At 44.7% G+C, this 21321-nt stretch overlaps 1 protein-coding gene across 1 annotated transcript in view; it reads left to right on the plus strand.

Annotated features, from left to right (window-relative positions):
* suclg2 (succinate-CoA ligase GDP-forming subunit beta) overlaps positions 1 to 21321 on the plus strand; it is a 127080-nt gene that overhangs the window by 93581 nt on the left and 12178 nt on the right. Inside the window, exon 10 of the mRNA XM_080776250.1 lies at positions 18891 to 19011. Coding sequence (XP_080632376.1) covers positions 18891 to 19011 — 121 coding nt within the window. The remainder of the gene's footprint in view (positions 1 to 18890; positions 19012 to 21321) is intronic.

The raw sequence follows: 21321 nt of genomic DNA on the forward strand, positions 1-21321 counted from the left end.
AAGTCATAATTTGAGAACTGTTTGGCCATGCAATGAAAATAACATTCTGGTTCCTCAATCACAAGGTGCAGAAGCAACAGATAAACATGAATGACAATATTAGGATACGAATCATGCCCAGATATTTTATCGTTATTATTGTTCAACTTTAAGCTCTAGGCCTGTAGCCCTGACTAGGCTGTGTAAACTCCACCATGGCTTTGTACTTTAGACAGGGTTAATGGGTTAGACATACAGTACCATCTGCTGTTATGTTGTTGTGGACAGTGTCTGTTTACGTGGCTGGCATATCAGGAAACATTGCTCAGTTACATTAGCACTGCTCCACTGAAATGACCTTCTGTATCAAAGCAGTACATGAACATAATGTCTCTGTATGTGTATGAATGGCTGGGCATTATTCTGGAACTGCTAATGACCACGTACAGTAAGCTGCCATATATACTTTTCCAGTATGATGCATACCGGAAATGGATGAGCTACAAGCTCACAACACGCATCACAAATGCACCGTAAGCTTGTAGATATTGTATTTGTTCTTTAACCCATTTTGGGCGGGAACCCTTTTTTTATTTTTTATGATGTTATACTTTAGCTATTGAAAAATAGCAGATCTACAAGCTCATAGCGCGCCACCGAGTAGCGCGCTACGAACTTGTAGGTCTGCTATTTTTGAAAAATCGTGAAAATGTGGCACAAATCTTATATATTCTTTCAGAGTTTCAACGTTTTTAACTCAAATCTTTGCTTCTGGGTGGGGTCCCTGGAAAAACATATTTTCAAATGGAGCTCGGCGGCCAAATACATATCATTTTTGTGGTCCTTGACATGAAATATTGAGAACCACTGATATAGAATCATAGGTATTTCAGAAAACTGTCAGGATTTAGAAAACTTTTTTTTTTAAATTTCGACGTCCGGTCTAAATGGGTTAAATGTTTAGAAAATGTCTGGTTCGGAGAGGAGAGAGATCAGAACATTAAGTGACTGGCATGCAAAGAGAAGGGAATGAACTAGAGGGCGAGAGAGGAGTTGATGGAGCAATGCAAGTGCTATGAAACAGGTCTAAAGCTGACGTCTAAAGCTTCAGTTTCAGGTCTAAAGCTGACGTCTAAAGGTTCAGGTTCAGTTTCAGGTCTAAAGCTGACGTCTAAAGGTTCAGGTTCAGTTTCAGGTCTAAAGCTGACGTCTAAAGGTTCAGTTTCAGGTCTAAAGCTGACGTCTAAAGGTTCAGTTTCAGGTCTAAAGCTGACGTCTAAAGGTTCAGGTTCAGTTTCAGGTCTAAAGCTGACGTCTAAAGGTTCAGTTTCAGTTTCAGGTCTAAAGCTGAAAGTGACGTTTTCGCGTCGCATCGTTAATCTGACCACTTTAATTATTGTGGTGTGAAACGGGCGTTGTGCTAAATAGCTGAACATTCTGAAAGTGAGAGACGAGTATGAAGTGAAGAAGAGAGACGGGGGAGGTGTATAGGAGGAAGGGGTAGATTGAGGGGGGGGACGTGGGGAGGGGGTTGCAGCGGTGATTACACTGTCCATCAGGCCACAGGACGGCCTGCATCACCCCACAGGATTGATGTTTGACAGAATAATTAGAAAACTGTCTCTGCCTGTAATCACTGGAGCTCATCTTGCCAAATACCGCTTCCATTCGCTCAGTCCTACACGCACGAACGAACGCATACGCACACGCACACATAAAGAGGCAGGTCTCAGCCATCCACAGTTGAGTGCTGTACGGGACAGAGTGTTGATGGAGTGGTAAAGTGGGAGTGTTCCTGTTTACTCTGGTGGAACTGAAAGGGTTTATGTGCAGAGATGGGACGTGGGGGACCACATTGAATGTGGCACTTCAGCTGCAGGCTCACAGATGACAACAGGTGTGGAGCGGGTGTTGCTTTTTTAAGGTGCTGCAGGTAGTTTATGGTGCAAAAGACTTTTAGGCTTGTGCACGAGCGAGCTGTGTGACTGGGTTGCCTCAGTTTGAGTGCCTCAGTTGGAGTTCAAACTGCACGGGAGACAGCCACTCAAAAATATTGAAATCCATCACAATCCCAACACGTAACATTGAAAAAGAAGGCTTATTCACACCGAGCTTGTATAAACACACCCTAAGGTCACACTTAACAAATCACAAGACAACCATGCATGTGTCTAAGAGTTCAAGAAAGCAGTCCAATGTGTGGTTATGCAAGGGAGAACCTGTGTACCATGACGTGTCAATGCTTGACTTAAAACAAAAACAAAATTATTACAGAATGTTTCACTGACATAATGTTCTGCTATTCCACATAAATGTGTAGCAGGCACTCACAGGAAGTGTAAATGTCCCCGGGCCCTTACTAGCGAAGCCAGCAGTAAAAATATATATATATTATTAATATATTGGAATGACTACATGAATGAGCCAACAGAGGTGTCACCGAACACAGTCCAAAAAGCAAAGTTATACAGTCTCAAATGTTTATAACAATGCAATAATAAAGACATAAAGCAAAGCCATCTCCCAAAATAATCAATTACATCGGTAATCACATTTTAACCTTATACGTTACATTGACATTCCTGTCAGTGACTCTGTACATTACAGAGTGAAGCTCCGTTGTACAGAGCGGGTTAGGCACACAGCGAGGAGTTACATTACCAAAGGTTAGATCTTCATTAAGATAACAGCCCCGAGAACGCTCCCAGGGATCAAAAGTCAGGATTCATCCACCCTCGTATGTGCTTCCGGCCATAGACCAAGACCGTCCAGATGAGACTTCCATCGATCAGGAGTCTTACCTAGCCACTATACCTCTCCCTCGCAGGGCTCTGATCCCTCTAATACCCATGCAAGTCCTTAATGGCTAATTGATATGCTGGTCCAGGTCCCCCGAGCCTCATCAAACGTATGCAGGTCTGAAATGTCAACCGAGGAGCGATTGGCCCATTCCACATTCCTGGAAAGGCGGCTTTCTGGAGCTCACGAAGGATTCTCCTCATCTACATTTTACATTTTAGAGGAGCTGCTAGGGCCTGCTCGTGTTCCTCGTAATTTTGGAGTCGTGCAGACATGGGAAGATGTCATAGAACAGCTCCCAAGCACGGGGTTGGGTTGGTGGTGTGGGGGGGTGGTTTGCTAACGTGACCAATCAGTGTATGTATCCGTATCGGGCATTTTTTTAACCCATTTTCAGCGGGAACCCCTTTTGGTGTTAGCATCATGCTATGCTTTAGCTATTGAAAAATAGCAGATCTACAAGCTCATAGCTCAAGCGACGAGCTTGTAGGTCTGCTATTTTTGAAAAATCGAAGAACGACTGACATAGAAACATAGCTTTTTCAGAAAACTGTCAGGATGTAGAAGACATTTTTAGAATCGGATCAAAATGGGTTAAATGAGATCCTGATTGGGCCCATCTGTTTGGCTCGCATTGGCACGGTCCCTGGCAGTCTTATCGGCCATGTCGTACACCGTACCCAGACCCCACAGGGCCCGGGGGACGTAAACGGGACGGAGGCATGTGGGAGCGGGGAGAACGCAATATGTCCATTCCATCAATTTCTAAATGACTCATTTAGCAGGAGCCGAGTGGCATCGAAAAAGTAGTCATTGCCTTTCAATAACTGCTGTGATTCGGTCATCGAAGGGGATAGACGCATGGGAGAGGGGAGCCACCGGGAGGATGCTGTATCAAAATAACCTCTCATTTATCACCATTACAGCTCTCCACTGTTTGGCCAGCTAAATTGCCTTCTTGGATAGATAGCCAGGAATTACACAGTTCATATTCTCTTCCTTGTCCTTTAATTTGACCCCGAACCAACCCAGCCCAACCCCGTAGTGGAAATGCCCTGCTATATACTGTGTGTAACATGTATGAACCAACCCACCCCAACCCCGTAGTGGAAATTCCCTGCTATATACTGTGTGTAACATTTATGTCCAGATACAATGTGTTTACCATGCTGCACGTCTATGAAAAATGCTCTATAGTCATTTTCTCTTTTGGCCACGAGGCAATGTACAGTAACAGTACCCTGTGTGTGGCAGACATCATGCAGTGTAATCTCACCCTGTCTCTCATGCACGCGTCTTTGGCTGCCTTTCAAAGCTCTGTAGGTGCATTCATGTGTAAGATTACAGTGAGACCTGCTGAAATCATCCATTGCAATCAAAATGGATGGAGTGTGTGTTGGGCTTTACTGGTTATTCAATTCAATTCAATTCAATTCAATTCAATGGGCTTTATTGGCATGATAAAACATACGTTTACATTGCCAAAGCACAATACAACAATACAAAAACAAATTATGTACATTTGAAAGTCAGAATCTTCAATTTCTATGTACCAAGATCACTGGATGCAGGTATAGTGCAGGAATATACACAATGATTAGTCTTTAGGGTGGTTGTGTTCCATTTGATATCACAGCAACTCACAAATCTTGCTGCTGTGTTTGCACATTGTTGTACTTCGCCCAGCAGTTATGGGAGTTTTTTGTCATTGGTCATGTTTTCAAAACCTTGAACCCTGTGTGTGGTTGTAATCTGTGGGAAGTATGTGTCTCTGATGTCTTGGTACAATGGACAGATGGCTAGGACGTGTAGCTCGGTTTCCACTTCATGTTGTGTGAAGTGGGTGCATAGTCTGTCTTCTCTGGGGAGACAGGTCTGCCTATGACGGCCTTTCTCTATCGCACTCTAGTCTGTACCTAGTTAAGATTTGTCTTTGTTTTGGGTCAGTCACGGTGCTCAGGTATTATGCCACTGCGTATTCTCTGTTTAGGGCCAGATAGCATTCTAGTTTACTCTGCTTTTGTGTTGCTTCTTTCCAATGTGTCAGATAGTTTTCCTTATGCTGTTTTATAATTTGGTTTAGTCCGATTGGTTTTCTATCTCGTGGCTCTGTTTGTGTTACTTATTATAAATAGTATTATTATTATGTTATGAACTTGTAGATCAGCGCTTTTTGGAAGAGAGATTTGAAGGGAGATTCGAAGGGAACATGTAGAAAGAGAATAAAATCTGCACTCTCAGTCGTAGTAAGAGTCTTATTTAATAATGAAGATGATCCACAGCAGCAGTCAGACCTGACAAATATATGTATACAAATTACGAATGATCCGCCAAGAGGACATCCTAGATCAGCCATGGGTGACTATCATCAGTAGGTTGCATCCCGGGGGGAACGCAAGTACACCAAAAAGTCTATGGCAATCCAGCCGTGGTTTGTCTGCATCCGTTGCTACGCCCCTTTTCCATGACAATTCAGCACCTACTGTATTATTCTACTCTTACTTATATCGATACGGTTCCATTTTGTATTGATACTGATTTTGTTCATGTTACTCATGGATTAAAGTTCTCAGTCAGACACTACGACTGATTGCAGTCACTTGGATCTTCGGTTGTTTGTCATTTTAAGATTGTATTTGTTGTGTTGAGTATTTGAAGTGGTCACACTAGCAATATAATAGATTAAAGAGTCTTTGAATTGACTATAGGCATCTTAAATAAAACCCTGATGATCTCGGATATTTCATAAAAGCAAAGCCTCTCTGCAATGTCTTCTTCCCAGTCTCAGAGATTTGGACACATTTTTTTGATGTGTTACTGCTCTGTGTTTCTTTCTGCTGTACTGCCATTGTGAACTGAATACCCACCCTGCTGGATCAATAAAGGTCTATCTATCTTATCTGACCAGTAGCTTTCATCCAACACTGCTTAGGACCAGAGTGTTGGGTGTACTACTGTAACCGACATGAGCGCGCTTGCGTTGCGATGGGAAATGTGTCGGTCTAAATCTTGTACTGTTGATCCGTTATCGGAGCTGGGAGTGCACCGCTTTGATTAAACATGTCAGGTTACAACTGAGAAATGTCCAGGCTTTTCTATTATGTATCAGGTCTAACCAAGTCTAACCTTTGTATTGTGCTTCGTCCTGCACAGGTTGAAACATTTAGTTGTTTACCCATTAGTAACTTCACTTCGCCCATGTTGTGGGAACGGCCTGTGCATTTAAGTATGCAAATACACCCCCCCCCCCCCCCCCCCCCACACACACACACACACACACACACACACACACACACACACACACACACACACACACACTCCTCCCACTCCTCCCAGTCAAGAAAGACAGAAAACTAGTTTGGGGAGATGATTTGCCTTGCAAAGCACACCCCAGCTGCCCTCTGGATGGCTCATTGGCTCACAGGATCAGGTGCAATCTGAACTGGAATCATTTGTATAATTGACCTTCTGTGTGCATGCATTAGAATAAAATTAATTTTGATTGGCCGTATAGCATTAGGAACAGAGCTTTTGTATTGGTGTGCCGGTTTGTTGTGCCCGGTCTCCGAGGTGATTATGTATGCCATTCCTAGACTATTATGCATTCCTTGAATTAAATAAATTTAATAACTCTCGCTCTTGAGAAGAGTAGAGCACGGCACACAGCTACGCACAGAAGAACCACATTGAAGTTTTACATAAAGTTCCACACTGAATTTACCTCTTTTTTTTTTTGCTTTCGTACAATCGTGTCGCGCCAACATAGCCACACGACTCGATCTACAAGCTGTGCAACACCGTCTACATTTCAAGCTCACGTGTGCTAATCACGTTGTGAGCTTGTAGATTTGCTGTTTTTGGATAGCCAACGTATACAACATGGATAAAGTGGTTAAGATAATTGTAATGTTATACTTGTTCTGCATATTGGGACCCCCTTGAACCAGCCTACGACTCGTAGGCTGCCGTGCCGTCCTTGGCCCTGTCTCACCGACAGACCCAAGACACTTAACGATGTGGTTATAAATTCCACCCGTAAATGACGCTAATGTCTGTGGTCACCTTCAGCCAAAGGTGAATGCCTCCTGGCCATCGGAGATATTGGACATCTTGGTTTCGGGGTGTGGGGGGGGGGGGGGGGGACACTGCTACAACTGGCAGACATCCCCTTCTGACCTGGCTGACTGTGTGTGTGTGTGTGTGTGTGTGTGTGTGTGTGTGTGTGTGTGTGCGCGGCCCCTGTACTGTACAGTACAGTATGTCTCATTGCTGGTTGATGGACAGCCATTAACCCCTTGGTGGAGGGGTTGAGGAATATTTATGTCTGCCTGTCAGCACTGACACGGCAGCCCCTGGGGATGAATAATATGGTCCACTGTCTGTCTGCCATTGTCGAGTGTAAAGTGCACGGTACGGTAGTTAGTGTGTGTGCGCATGCATGCGCACGGGTAAGCGAGCGCATTTGTGAGTCTGTGGCCATTCTATTCTGATACCTAGAGGTGAGCAGAAGTAGACACTAGACAGCTGCTACATCCCTGACTGATAGCTGACATGTGTTAGGTTTTTCTTTTGCTTGGTTTGTAATTTATTTATTTATTTACCAGGGACAGTGCACATTAATCAAAGCATCAGTTTTCACAGAGTTGGCCAGAAGCAGATTTTTTGCAGGCTGCACCCCCCAGCTATGGGACGTTATCAGCCAGGTACGAACATGTTCATACCCCCTTGTATACTCTGTGTATATAGTGGTTGATCACCAGAGCAGCCGTTAACCTCGGTTCAAAGCAGGATTTTCAAACCTCCATAAGTCGGAATCTAGGTGCGCTGTCCATCCAAAGTTCGGATGTCATTTGTGACTTTGTCTTGCATCGCTCCCGACATGTAAACGTTCCTGGCGACAGGTAATCGATGTGCGCTAATGCTAATGATAGCAAATGTGAACACAGGCGGTGCCACAGGTTAACTACATTTATGCTACCAGCTAGCAGCAGAAAAATAGTTAAAAAGTGGTAAAATGATGAATCTACCCCCCCCCCCCCCCCTTCCGAGTAGGGGTGATAGCGTTCAAGTGGTTAACACCCTGCGGACATACTGTATCAGGTGAACATGGTACATGTGCACAGTCTGCTCAATGTCAGAAATGGGCCACGGCGGTGTTCTAACTTCAAACGTTCAAAATGCCACGAGTGCACATGACAGACAGAGAGGTGAAGTACTGTGTGCGGCGGAAAGTACACTACAGAGGGGGCTTACCAAAGTCAGCTTCTGAACTCATCAGCCCCTCAGGAGGGGTTTACTCTGTTAGCAAGACACACATTCACACACACACACAGTCACCAGCCCACACACAGACACAAACACTGAGGCACATGGTAAGACACATATTCACACCCACACACACACAGTCACCAGCCCACACACAGACACAAACACTGAGGCACATGGTAAGACACATATTCACACCCACACACACACAGTCACCAGCCCACACACAGACACAAACACTGAGGCACATGGTAAGACACATATTCACACCCACACACACAGTCACTAGCCCACACACAGACACAAACACTGAGGCACATGGTAAGACACATATTCACACCCACACACACACACAGTCACTAGCCCACACACAGACACAAACACTGAGGCACATGGTAAGACACATATTCACACCCACACACACACACACACACAGTCACCAGCCCACACACAGACACAAACACTGAGGCACATGGTAAGACACACATTATATTATTTTCCTGCAAGTCTACATCAAGTCTAAAACACCTATTTCACCACCCCGATTCACCTGGATAGCTTTATGCAGTGCTTCCCAAACAGTGGGCCGGGGGACATTTTTGGGTTCCAGACCTTTTTGTTTTTCAGGTTGAAAAATTTGGAGTCATTATAAACATGGGATGTTATAAGATAAGATCCTAATAATACAGATGCCTGACATCACAGACCAGAGTGTAGGAGAGTAGCGACACGCTTTGATCTCGCCGCAAAGCGGGTGCCTTATGGTCTATAGTTCCAAACATTGCTCCTATGGCTGGAACTATCCCATTGAGATAGAGCGAGCACTTCCGCATTTCATTGTTACAATGGGAGTCAACACTAGTGTCGCCACTCTCTTACTATATTACTCTGGTACAGACGAGGCTGATCATCAGCCACTCAGAGTGACAGACAGACAGACTGACTGTACACCGCAGCCTTGAAAATCAACATGTCCACACAACCTATTCACTATTCAGGTGGACTCTGCTTGCTTTCATCTTTCCTTCTAACCTCTCCTTCACTGCTTGCCTCGTCCTCCCACACTCTTATCCCCCCCGACATGGAAGCAAAGAAATTTCTGCTTTGAATGGTTTCCTTTCCTTCTGGCTTGTTTAGAAAATGAGTTGCTCTCGGGGCAGAAACCTCCTATCTCCATATTTCTACTTTGTCTTTTTTCGTTTAATGACACCATACTTCAGCAGCATAGTAGGGTGTCACAAACATATCCCAAATAGCAGATCTACTAGCTTGAAATGTGCCGTGAAGTGACGCGTAATTGGAGTCCTGAAAGGTAACCGTCTTGGACATATGAGGTTTCCTCCCGACAGAGACGGAATGAGTGAGCAAGAGAGAGAGGTGTAGAGGCAGAGCGAGCAGTCTTATTGACGGGAGGACCTTTTGGCCAGCCATGTGAGTCGGCGCTGACGAGGTCTCCAAAGACCTGAAGTAATCTCCGCAAGACGTCGTGGGGTTAGCGAGTTGGCTTCACATTGTGGCTTTCACATTTAAATTGCCGGACTTGTTAGGCCACGGTATGAGCAAGGTTCCATTTTGTAAAAAGGACATTTTCTTAACCACTCAAGGCAAGCCATATACCTTGTTGTGCAGAAAATAGCAATGTTTCTGAATAAAATAAATAAATAAAGATGGCATTTAAATTGGCTAATGGGAGAGCGGACCGGCAGCATGCCCAATATGGGCATATACTGATACAGTATTGATACAGTAGTGTTTTTGCGAGATTTATATGACATGCTCTCAGTAAAAGGCCTTCTGAAGATAACGATTATATTAATTGTGCATGTCCAAGGCACCAGATCTGGTAATGCACAGATTTTCCCGTCTGATTACTGCGTGTCGAGGAAAATGAGAATTGACACAAAACGCACGGACGGTGTATTTTTCAGGGTTTCTGTCGCGATGGAGCCTCATCTACGCCATGCACCAAATGGGGCGGGGGGGCTTGACACCAAGCAGGGCTTCAGATGCCGCACATCATCCGCATTGGTGACACGACCCCTCTGTGACATAATCCTGGAGACCTGTCTTACCGTGCGGGCCGAGAGAGAGCTGTCGCGCTTCAGCAGGTCGGATAATTATTTCCCCCGTTATCCTCCTTGCCAGGCCCCAATCCCAGCCTTCAATAGCAGCCGGGGACCGCATACCGTTTCTACCATTTCCTCCTTTATTTATTTCTAACCACTACCCTCTCTCCACCTTTGCGTCTGGGTCTGCATTGCTCTCTTGACTTCAATACCCTTTATTTTACTCAGTGGGCCTCTGTTGCTCTGTCTCCTGCCCTCCAGCAGCAGCTGTACGCTGGAAAAGTAACTTATTTAATTTTCCTTTTTTTCTTTTTTGAGAAACCTGATGCTCAACAGCAGAGCTTGAAGAGATCATGGTAGGTTTGCCATCATTAGCATCATGTTGCTGCAGTCGGGCAGAAACCTTTTATCGCAACCTTTTTATGTTTTGCATTGCAAGCGCGTTGGTCTGCTGGTTTTGAGACATTTTGTCTGTGGGTTTCATAAATATTTAACCAATAAAAAGTATTAACAAGTAGACTAACTACTTTGGATCCATTTGGAACAAAGGTTATTTTATTCCATTTCCTGAAAAGTAATGGTTTTGGACATAAAAGCTCTCCATCCGACGATATGAACGTTTCACTCCATCGTTGTTTGATGTCCACACAGTACCCCTCGCATGCCATTATGCCGTTCCATCGTTGTTTGATGTCCACACAGTACCCCTCGCATGCCATTATGCCGTTCCATCGTTGTTTGATGTCCTCACAGTACCCCTCGCATGCCATTATGCCGTTCCATCGTTGTTTGATGTCCACACAGTACCCCTCGCATGCCATTATGCCGTTCCATCGTTGTTTGATGTCCTCACAGTACCCCTCGCATGCCTTTATGCCGTTCCTTTTCTGACACGCAGTCCTAATCGGGCGTGATTTGACGCCGTGTGCGATTTCAAGGAAAGAAGACTTTTTTTAAGCAAGACACACGTCTGTTGTCTTCTTTGAACTCCAGAAGCTCAGTTGTGGCAAAATGAAATATTCCTAGATCTCAGACTCTCCTGTATCTTGTTCTGCTGTAGTTACTGAGCTTTAAAGAGTAGGCTTTCTGTTTATTTCAGTTTCATTTTTAGTCTGTTATTTGTTTTTTATTTGTATACAAGGTCAGTATTTTTATCAAGTATAAATAATAAACGCTGTAGAAATCACTGATGTAGCAGGGTAAATTATGTATTCTGTTCCATATTATGGCATGGATTTGACCTGGCCTAATCTTTCCTTAATGGCCATTTTTAAGCGTTGCAGTTACCTGAAGTAAAAGAGATAAGTGGTACACACATGTTTGTAGTTCAGGAACAAATGAGCGTCCGGGTGGAACAGTGGTAAAGTTCTGGCCCACCACAACGGAGACTAGGGGAGTGAATCCGGTTTGGCCGTATTCTGGGCAGGGGAGGGCGACCTCTGTCACTGCACTGTAGCGACTCCTACAGGTCGGTCGGGGTGCCTTCCTGTTCGGCAGGGAACAGGAACACTAGTGCGTTCCTCCAGGCTCCACATGCGTTCCAACCTCCCAGTGAAACTCCTCGCTGCCGCGTGAAAAGAAGCAGATTGGCGATGTCACGTGTATCGGAGGTTTGTTTACACCCTCGCCAAGGAGACATGTAGGGGTTGGCAGTGACAGGGACTTACACGTAAAATCGGAAATTGGCACGACGGCTAAATTGGGTGGGAAATTAATGTTTGTTGAATGCAAAATGGCAACAAAAAGCCATGGCTTTGAGTAAGAACCGAGGATGAGCTGAGAATAACTCTGCCACCATAATTAACATAAGGTTGCACACAGAGATTGAAACACAGCATTCACTTCTTTCTTCTCTCCAGTATTGCGGCACACTGTCTGTCCCAGGACGGGAGATTAGGACACGCACAGGCCTGTCTTGGTCTGGAAGTGGTGTGTGTTAACCTCTGCCCCAGGACAGACCTCTGGGGCTCCTGGCAGGGGACGGGGAGGAATAAACAAGGCCTGCCACAGCAGGCGGTGACAGGACAGACTGTTTCCAGCAGATAACGCAGAACAATACTCCCTAATAGGCCACAGAGAGACATGCCCATCCCTTTCCCTACGCCTGTCTGTTTGCCTCTGTCTCTCTCTCACTCTCTCCTGCAGACAGATTAGCGGCGCTTAACAGGAGTATGGGCACACAAAATGTGAGCCCGAGTGATAATTTGGCAGCACACACACAACGCACCATGGGGAGCTGGAAATGCAATGCCTCTAGATTCCCGCAAGGTTTAAGACTCAGAAGAAAAGTAGATCTTTCTTTTCTTTTCATTTCTTAACTTAATAGTCCATGCAGTGAATGGTAAGTCTTCTCTACCTGCATGGTTTGTAGGCTTAACATGTGAAGGTGATTTGCGTTATCTATGCCGTACAGTCCAGATCATGTTTGGTGAGGAATTGCAAAGCTGAGGAGTCGGGCTTAACTCGTTACTGTAACAAAAACACTCACCTGTTTCTGTCAAACATGAGGGCTACATTTTTTGTTCCTTTTCTTTTTTCATAAACTGCTGTTTTTTCTCTCATTCCTCAGGGGAATGTGCCAACGTTGGCATGTCAAACAGTCTGGGCTAAAAAAAAAAAACCTGGTCTCCAATGCATTTAGCGAGGTGTATAAAAGCGACCAGAAAAGCCTTTCTCTTGTGAAAGCCCTTGTTTGAGCTAGACGTAAAAGAACATTGACAAGAGTGTAGCGTCGTGCCAGCCACTGTGATCTCGTTCCGTGGAAATTTGAATAATTTCACTGGGGGCCCCGGTAGAAAGTGCCGGCTGACATTCCCTGAAAGAACGCACAAAAGAGCCTCTAAAATGGAGAGAGAGCGCTGGCACACTTATACCTGATGCCTTTATGCTGCCGCTCTGATGAAAGACATCCACCCTACTGCCAACGGGGTAGCTTTTACCTGGAATGAATGCCTTCAAGGAGAGAGGCTCTACTTAGCTCCATGACACGCGGTAAAACTGGAGTAAAAAGCATGATGTTCCGCTTGTTCACACAAGGATTGGTATGTGGAATAATTTCCTAAATTGGTGTGCCACGAGACGAGCCCAAGTGTGCCTTAGGCTTTTGTGACAACCTCACATTATTATTGCAACACCATGTATGTACTATAAAAAGCTCCTGAATTGACTATATCATGTAGTTTGTGTACAATCATTTTCAAATACAAATTACCACTTTCAAACCGGATATCTCTCTTGTATATGTGCTATTTCTGCTTTTTTGGGGCATTAGTAAATAAAAATAAACGGAACAGTTATAAGTCATGATGCATGTTATAGATGCCATTTTGCATGGATATGTTGTCTACAGTCGAGCCTTGAGTTTTTGACTTGCTTTTCGGCGTTCCATCTGCACAAAAGGTTGAGAAAACCACAGGTCTAGGATATGATTTGAAATAATTTCAGACGTGCTGAAGAGAGCCTGAATCAAGCAAATACCATTTAAGGTATTGTCTTGATTGAGGAGGGCAGGGAACCAAGGTGATTGACCCTCACTTTGACCTCTTCTTCACGCCCATTCATCAGGGTGGCATCCGCGGGCTCCGCGCCAGGGCAAGGCGTTGTCTCTGGAGGCCCTGCACCACCGCTCCCACCAATGTGCCTCACAGCCAGTGTTGCCATGCCTGCTTGTTATAAGCCACTGGGCTTGCTTTTCTGTAAAGTTGCTCTTAAATATTGATAGTTGTTGTGGGTTGTGTTTTGTTATTGGGAGGGGGCTTGTTTCTAATGTGTAAGTTGCTTGTTTGGGCTTTAAAATGTTCTTTAAACCCAGTGGTTCTCAAACTTTTTCAAGTCAAGGACCCCCAAATTAGTATGTATTTGATTTGTGTTCACTTTTTTCCACGATTTTATTTTACTCTGCTAGATCGGCTATTTTCAAATACCCGATTATGTGGCGTATAGTCGCTTCTTTTTGGCCTCGTTTTCATAAACCTAGTTGGTTATTTCTCCCACGAAATACGGCAACACCGGTATAGGCACAAAATGGCCGTTATGCCTTACCTATTGGTGTACGCTGTATACCTTCTAGTTCACGGGGAAGGAGATGGACGTGCAGCTTTTATTTTCACCTCCAGTGTCGCTCCTGTCTCTTGCTGCTTCTTGTCCTATATGTTACAATCACCTCTCAGTCCACGCTAGCCTGCTAATTCGACCATGAACCTGCCTGTGGTCTGTGGTGGTAGCCTTTAACAACATACCATTTGGGATCATCAGCAGTACACGTAATTCTAAATCTTCTCACATCCGAGGTCAAACACGCTTTTCTGTCGCATTCTTCTCAGTCTGCAAAAGGAAAAAAAAAAAAAAGAAAAAACGAAATCCTTTCTAAATCCAAAACATAAGCAATCATCAAGGAGAGCGTAACATTTCCAGCAAAGTGCAAAGACGGCTGTTGCATCCATATTTCTATAAACTGCATTTACTTGTGTGTGCCAGCCGGCATAAATCATGTCCTCTGTGTCATTAATATACATGGCTGTCAATAGGAGACGCATGAACGGAAGAAATATGGTGCTTCTCAATAGGGACAGAGTAGAAGAAAAAAAATGCAATGCTGATGGAAAGAAAATAGAGTATTCTCCATAGAGGCTGGAGATGATGGCATCTAAATCTCTACTGCCCCCCAGTGGTGAGTGGACAGTATAGCTGGTGCCATCAGTTGGTGTTGTAGTATATTGTGGGGGGTGTGTGTGTGTGTGTGTGTGTGTGTGTGTGTGTGTGGCGTTTACCCAACCGCAGAAAAACACTGTAAAACGTGTCAGTGTTTCCCTGTAGCTGTCCTGTGTTGCATGTGGTAAATAAGCCCTCCTGTGTATGTGTCTGAGAATATGTTGTAGCGCCTTGTCTTTGCCTTACGAAACCACACATGTTTAACCCATTTTGAGACCTGAGGCGGATTACAAAATCCTAACCGTTTAAAAATATAAAAAATAAACGTATGTTGCTATATCAACGTTTTCATGTCGAGGACCCCGAAAATGATAACGTATAAATTTGGCTGCGGACCCCCATCTCCAAATATATTGTTTCAGGGACCCGCAGAAGCAAAGATTTGAGTTAATATTTTCGCTTTAAAATATACATATTCAAAGATTTGCACAAATTGTCACAATTTTTCTAAAATGGCAGATCTACAAGCTCATATTGCGGCACAAAGTGACGCGCTATGAGCTGGAGAATATGGTTAATGTTGAAAAACTGTATTTTCTCACACCGTGCTTTGTGTTTGGTAATTGCTGCTACTCTTGTAATTTTGGCACTCTTACACACACACACACACACACACACACACACACACCAGTAAATCTATTAATATGTTGGCACCATCTCGTTTGTGTCTATCTGATGCACACACACACACACATCCAGGCCACACGTAGTGTTGCCGTCGGGTAGAAACCTCATATCTCCTGTTTAGATATGCAAATTAATGATCTTCTTGGTCATACTACAGTGTCACAAAGACTTTGAAAATCTGCATTTTCTTTAACATATAGCTTGTTTTCTTTTTTTTCTTTTCTTTTCTTGGGTTTTTTCTTCAACATAACATAACATAACATAACATAACATAACATAACATAACAACATAACACGGTGGGAGTGGGGAAAAAGAGGAAACATCGGGCAACAGATTCACACGCGCACACACACACACACACACACACACACCATGCCATTTTGGTCACACCGTAACCTCACCACTTGACGTCCAATTAATGTAGTTTATATTTTAAGCACTTGGGCCCATCACACCAGATCCATATAGCTTGTTTTGACCAAAAACTGGGAAAAGAATCTGAGAACTGCATTTGTCTAAATCTGATAACGTGGAAGCGGACGACAGGCGATATTTCACTTCTGGTTCAGTTCCTGTTGTGTCGGTTGCCAAGCAACCTAGAACCATTAATATGTTAACGTAAATCAATGAAAACAGCGCTCTGACATCTGGAGGCGTTTTATTTGGGATGACATCCAGGGGTGTCGATGTTCACCCCCAAAATGAATTATTTGATCGATTACCACACCATGGAGCCTTGAATTCATGGAGTTATCTTTCGTTTTATTTATTTTTATATATTTTTTGTCGCATTCGTAAGCCAAGAATTTGACGCAGTAACGATCTACAAGCTCGTAGATGAGCAATGTATTAAGGTTATGGCACCGGCATAGGGTCCATTGGGCCACGCGGGCCGTGGCCCAGTCAGTTTAGAGCTGGCCCAGTCCAACTTCGAAGAGAGGGGGCGAAAAACAAGAAAAACAACTGTAGCCTATTGGCAGCCCTTGTGCATGTCTGTTTGGTAGCAAACTACAGCATGCAAAGCCGCCTTTGTTTTCAAATGGTCCCCATTAACACGTCGGCAAAATCGTTCACACCTATCGGCCGGAGATGCGCTATCCCCCCCCGCCATGCATGCATGCATGCATGCATGAGTATGTATTTAAGGAATAGACGGGCGCCAGCACCAACAGGGTGCTGGCATCAGTCCACAGTGACAGTGATGAACAGTCTGTGCTCCTAGAAGCCACGCTGCCTCTCCTTGGAGACTGACAGCTGCTCCGTATTAATGGCGGCAGACACACAAAGACTGGTGCACGCAGGCGTTCACAGAGCAGCGTGCACGCGTGCACACACACACACACACGCTCAGTCGCAAATAACTTTTTTTTGTGCTATCCATGCCACCAGGAGAGACAGACAGCCTTGCTCATATTGTTGTGCCTGTAATGACATGCCCAAAAGACACCAGTCGTTTTATCTGTCTGTTGGTTCGTATAAATATTGAACCAATGAATAAAGTATTAACTAGTAGAGCTTAGCTAAATCATTTCTGACATACAATGTTTCCACCTAACAGTGGCAATACCGTTGCTGTCGGGCAGAAACCTCATCTCCATTTTTTAAAACTTTTAATGTGTTTTCTTTTGGTAAACTAATGTCATACTGCAACGTCACACAAAGGCATCATAAGTGGCAGATCCACAGGCTGAAAACCTGGCACGAAGCGACTTAGATCTTTTTTTTTATCCTGAAAGGTTTCTGTGTTTTCCACCCGGCGGAGACAATATGGTGGTTCCATGCATGTGTTACGAAACTAATCAGCCATGTAACACAAAACAAAAAAAGGACACGCATTAACATATATATTTTTTAAATCCTTGTTGTTCTTCCTGGTGTTGATTACATCCTCGTGTATTGTGTGTAATATACCTCGTCAGCTCAGACCGAACAGCTTGTACAATTACTTTATGGTGGCGACGAGCACTTTAAGCTACTCTTCCTACATCTGTTTGCTATGTGTCACCTCCCATCTTGTCACGCTCTGATGTTGAGAAGGAGAGGGGGCGCTTTTGGATGTGACACAAGAGCACAACGCATCTGATGTCACTCTGATAGTAATCCAAGTCCTTGATGTTGACACACACACACACACACACACACACACACTCACACGGCGCTCATCCAGATCGCTGCTACAGATTAGCTGAGATTATAAACAAACAGAGGATTAATTCTGTGTGCTCTCATCTACTCTCCACTGAGCTAGCCGGGGTAATTACCAACAGACTAGATTGTTAGTGTAATCACCTCAGCGGCTGCCTGCCTGCCTGCACACTTTTACAGGAAGAACCTTCACGCTCCTCTTGGCACGAGGTGGAAGATCTCCTCGACTGATGGGGGGGGGGGGGGGGGGGGGGGAAGACAACTGCATATGTTGCTTAACTTGTTAAGACCACAGGCCGATTCTCCAAATGTCTTCTAAATCCTAGCAGTTTTCTGAAAAACTATGTTGCTGCTCAAACCTTTTCATGTCAAGGACCCCACAATAATATGTAGCCTACTGGCCCGGAGACTGTTTTGTTCCAGCCAGGGACCCTCAGAAGCAATGTAATTTGTAATTACATACATTACATGTTTGTAATTCAATTCATTACAAATGCTCGCTTTAAATACAAATGTACTTTCAAAGATAGCAGATCCACCACAAGCACATTGCTCCCGTGCTTTGAGCTTCTAGTATCTGCTATTTTTTAATAGCAAAGGTAAAATAATGGTTTAAGTGGCTTAAATTATTGTGATGCTATATTAACTACTTTTAAACAAAAATAAGATAGGTGCTTTCCCATACACTGAACTGATTTGGCTATCATTAAATTATTTTGAAGTGCAGTTGATGGAGACAGCACGTTACATTGCTGGCTCTGAACGCTTCTGTTCTCCTTGCATCTCTTGTCGACTGAGGAGCCACGACTCGGGTCAAACAGGTTGCTTTCACAACATGCTTTCACACCTGGCGAATGAACCTTGAAGCCAGGGCTGTAATTGAATTGGAATACTATGAATATATTATTTGAATTCGGAATTTAGCCTCGAGGGTCACGCTAATTGAAGCGTGTGACGGTGATAAGGTCACGTCTGTCCTGCTAGTAAACCGTCTCTATCGGGTGGAAAACCTCATTATGTCCACAACTGTTACTTTTCAGCATTCAAATAAAAAAAACGGTAAAAGCAGTTTGCGCTGGGTCTCCAGCTTGTGGATCTACTACTTTTAATGCTTTTGTGCGACGCTTTAGTATGATCAAGTAGACCCGTAATTTACGGGAAAAAACACAACAAAGTTAGAATATGGAAAGTAGAGGATTCTGCCCGGCAACAACGAAACTGACAACACAGTGCCGAGTGTCTCATGTGTCCCAGCGTCCTGTCCTGTCATTGAGCTCCTCCTCTCTGTCCGTCCTCAGGTGGAAGCCATCCTGGTCAACATTTTCGGGGGCATCGTCAACTGTGCCATCATCGCCAACGGCATCACCAAGGCCTGTCGCGAGCTGGAGCTCAAGGTGCCACTGGTAGTCAGGCTGGAAGGTGAGTGAAATGGCGCAGTGTCTTTTTCATTCATTGATTGATTGGATACTTTTTTCTATTCTATTTCTCTTAAATTTAGGGTAGGTCAATTATTGTTATCCCCTCTTTGAGGGATCGATTTGAGCCGACCGACGCGTCGTTCTGTGGTCCGACACCGCGGTCGGTAAGTCCGAGGTCGGAGGGAAGAAAAATCTTCTCTTATGGGGGACCCTGGCAACGGGTCCCTGTCGTTCAATGATCAATATGTTAGCCCCCCTCCCCACCCCCACCCCAAAGCCAATAGATGCACAGTGACATCCTCAAATGGAAACCAAACGGACCCTTTGGTTTATTTGGTCAGGATAGTGCAGTGAACTAAATCTATTATCGTTATTATCTCGCTCATAATGCTTGACAAAACGTTGGAGGGCAGAATTTGCTGAAGACACATTACCTTAATTGGGCTCTTAGCAGCACTCCACCCCCCAAAATTAAATGCCTTAATTAAAAGAGCACATCGCTGGCTGTAGTATTTAACACATATCTGTCCAGCTTTAAAGGCCTGCAGAAGGGCTGTGTTATTAGTGCAGCTGGGTCCCAGCGGCCGATCCGTCTTCATTGTGGCCCCCGTACCGGCGTACGGCAGTGGTTCCCTAGGGGTCCTTGAGAGAGTTCCAGGGGGTCCCCAGCTAAATGATACCAAATGGACCCTTATGGGACTGTAACTCAGAGAGTTAAATTAACTCTTATGGGCATATATTTTCTAATGGGGGGTCCGTGGGCTAATTAGTGTCAATTTGGGGGTCCTTGACATGAAAAGGTTTGGGAACCACTACCGTACCGTACCATACCGTACGATACCGCTAACCGCACCACACTGCACCGTACCGCACCGTACCGTAAAGCACCGTACCGTGTCCCAGTACGGCGAGGAGAGGGCATTCCTCACACATGTCACGCTCCTCGCTCTGGCGCCCGTCGTTAGCGCCAGCCAGCATAACAATACAGACAGGGCTGATTGGCCTCACCTCCCTCACCTGTGTATGCTAATAAAGCTGAGTCTACGCTGTGTTTTTTACTGTGTGTGTGTGTGTGTGTGTGTGTGTGTGTGTGTGTGTGTGTGTGTGTGTGTGTGTGCAGTCTGTGTGCATGCATGCCTGTGTGTTTGGTGCCGTGGTCTCCCCCGGAGGCACGGGGCCAGCTGGTGGTTAGGTTAATTGTCAGGAACCTGCTGAGTGGCGTGTCCTAAGAAGGGAGCAGAGGAACGTTGGTGTGTTAGCCCCTCAGCGTTACACACACACACACACACACACACAGAGACACGCACACATACACGCACACACACACCTCCAACACATTTGTAGGTCAGGCTGTGGTGTGTTTATAATAGTACTGAACTGTGACCAGTTGCTCTCATATTACGCTGCCGTGTAGTAAAATAACCCTGCTCCTCTCCAACGTATGACTGATGCTAGCTCGGTTGCTAGGAGACGGATACAACCGGAAATGCACCGGAAACCCTGACATTATTGCCTGCCGTTCGCTCCACATCAGATTTTTGAAAAACACATTTACCTCAGATCCTTTTCCCAGATTTTTGGTCCAAACAAGCTATTTTTAACGGCCCATAACCAAAGTGGCAGGGGAGAACAGCTGGTGAAATAAATCTGGCAGTAAATGAGTGGATGTGTAAGTTACTGAAACTTTACAAAAGAAAAAAAGTTAAAACCAGCACTGATCATTTTACCATGTGTGGTTATAAACACAGCCTGCTAATTGGCCGCCACACACTTGGTCTGAACAGCCCCGCCCAGTTTCAATGCTCTGCTCCAATAATCCATTAAGACCCGAGACCACATTCTACAAATTAATGTCTTCTAAATCACTTTTCTATCAGTGGTCCTCAAACTATTTCATGTCAAGGACCCCCCCAGAATTATCTGTATTTGGCTGCAGAACCCCATCTGAGTTAAAGACCTATATATTCAAAGATGTGCACACTTTTGAGTGCACATCTTTGTGCACTTTAAAAAAAAATGTATCTACAAGCTCGTAGCGCGGCACTCATTTTAGCAGTGAGCCCAGTGTCTCTGATGTCATGGACACTGGGCTCACTTCCTTCCTGGACTATAAGTCCCATAATGCTTTGGTGCACTGCTCAGCCTTGTGGATAGGGGAAGGCCTGTCATACTGAGACAACATGTAGTCCATGAAGTAAGTGAGCCCAGTATCCATGACATCAGAGACCCTGCATGGGCTCACTGCTAAAATCTAAACTATCTACTAAAACCACATATTACACACATAAAGACCCCCAGGAAAATGTTCTAA

This window comes from Protomyctophum bolini, assembly GCF_963924005.1.
Source record: "Protomyctophum bolini genome assembly, chromosome: 2".
In the NCBI taxonomy this organism is placed as follows: domain Eukaryota; kingdom Metazoa; phylum Chordata; class Actinopteri; order Myctophiformes; family Myctophidae; genus Protomyctophum; species Protomyctophum bolini.